The sequence below is a fragment of the Brassica oleracea genome, unplaced genomic scaffold (assembly GCF_000695525.1).
Source record: "Brassica oleracea var. oleracea cultivar TO1000 unplaced genomic scaffold, BOL UnpScaffold00418, whole genome shotgun sequence".
NCBI classification, from domain to species: Eukaryota; Viridiplantae; Streptophyta; class Magnoliopsida; order Brassicales; family Brassicaceae; genus Brassica; species Brassica oleracea.
The window spans coordinates 275,655-276,684 of NW_013617416.1; the positions used below are offsets into that span (position 1 = coordinate 275,655).

The 1,030-nt window shown below is 48.2% G+C and overlaps 1 protein-coding gene across 1 annotated transcript in view; it reads left to right on the forward strand.

The window, feature by feature from the left end:
- The first annotated feature begins 808 nt into the window (after positions 1–808).
- LOC106319614 (F-box/FBD/LRR-repeat protein At2g26030-like) overlaps positions 809–1,030 on the forward strand; it is a 9,276-nt gene continuing 9,054 nt past the window's right edge. Inside the window, exon 1 of the mRNA XM_013757997.1 lies at positions 809–1,003. Within this exon, the coding sequence (XP_013613451.1) occupies positions 809–1,003 (195 nt within the window). The remainder of the gene's footprint in view (positions 1,004–1,030) is intronic.

Here is a 1,030-nt window from a genome sequence, read left to right on the forward strand (position 1 = left end):
TACTCATATCTCCTACCAGCAAAATCATCGAGCAGTCCTTTCGCCTCGCTTTCCCGGCCTCCAATAACGAAGCTGAATACGAAGCTCTCATCGCTGGTCTCCGTCTTGCAAAGGCGGTTGGTGTGAACAAGATAGAAACTTTCTGCGACTCTCAGCTCGTCGACAATCAATTCAGTGGCGAATACGAAACAAGAAACGACCGAATGAATGATTACTTACAAGTCGTTCAAAAACTTTCCCAAGATTTCACCAACTTCACCTCACCAAGATTCCTCGTAGCGACAATTCCTCTGCTGACGCTCTTGCCGCTTTAGCATCAACCTCTGATCCTTCCCTCAGAAGAATGATTCCAGTGGAAAGTATCGATAAACCAAGTATCGAGTTAGCTATGGGAGTTAACATCATAGACGAAGAGATGGACGGCACCAATGAGATAGACGAACCTACACCCGAAGAAGAAGTTGCGGATCCAATCGATTGGCGCGACGAAATAAAACTCTACATTACCGAGGGAACAACACCAGACAACCGCTGGGCTGCACGACGCTTGAAGGCCCGATGCGCACATTATGTCATGTACGACAACGCCCTCTTCAGATGGAGCTCGACCAAAGCATTACTGCGGTGCATACATGGTCAAGAAGTCAGATGGGTCCTCGAAGAGACACACGAAGGCGCGGGTGGTAATCATTCAGGGGGACGAGCCCTAGCCATAAAAATCAAGCGACACGGACATTTCTGGCCGACAATGGTCACAGATTGCGAAAAATTTGTATCCAAGTGCGAAAAGTGCTAGCGCCATGCCCCTATGATTCACCTACCAACGGAGCTCCTCTCAACCACTACATCACCATATCCATTCATGAGATGGGCAATGGACATTGTTGGTCCAATGCCACCATCCAAACAGAAGCGCTATCTCCTTATCATGACAGATTACTTCACCAAATGGGTCGATGCCGAATCATACGCAACCATCCGCACCCCTGACGTTCAGAAATTTGTTTGGAAAAACATCATCTGCCGCCAC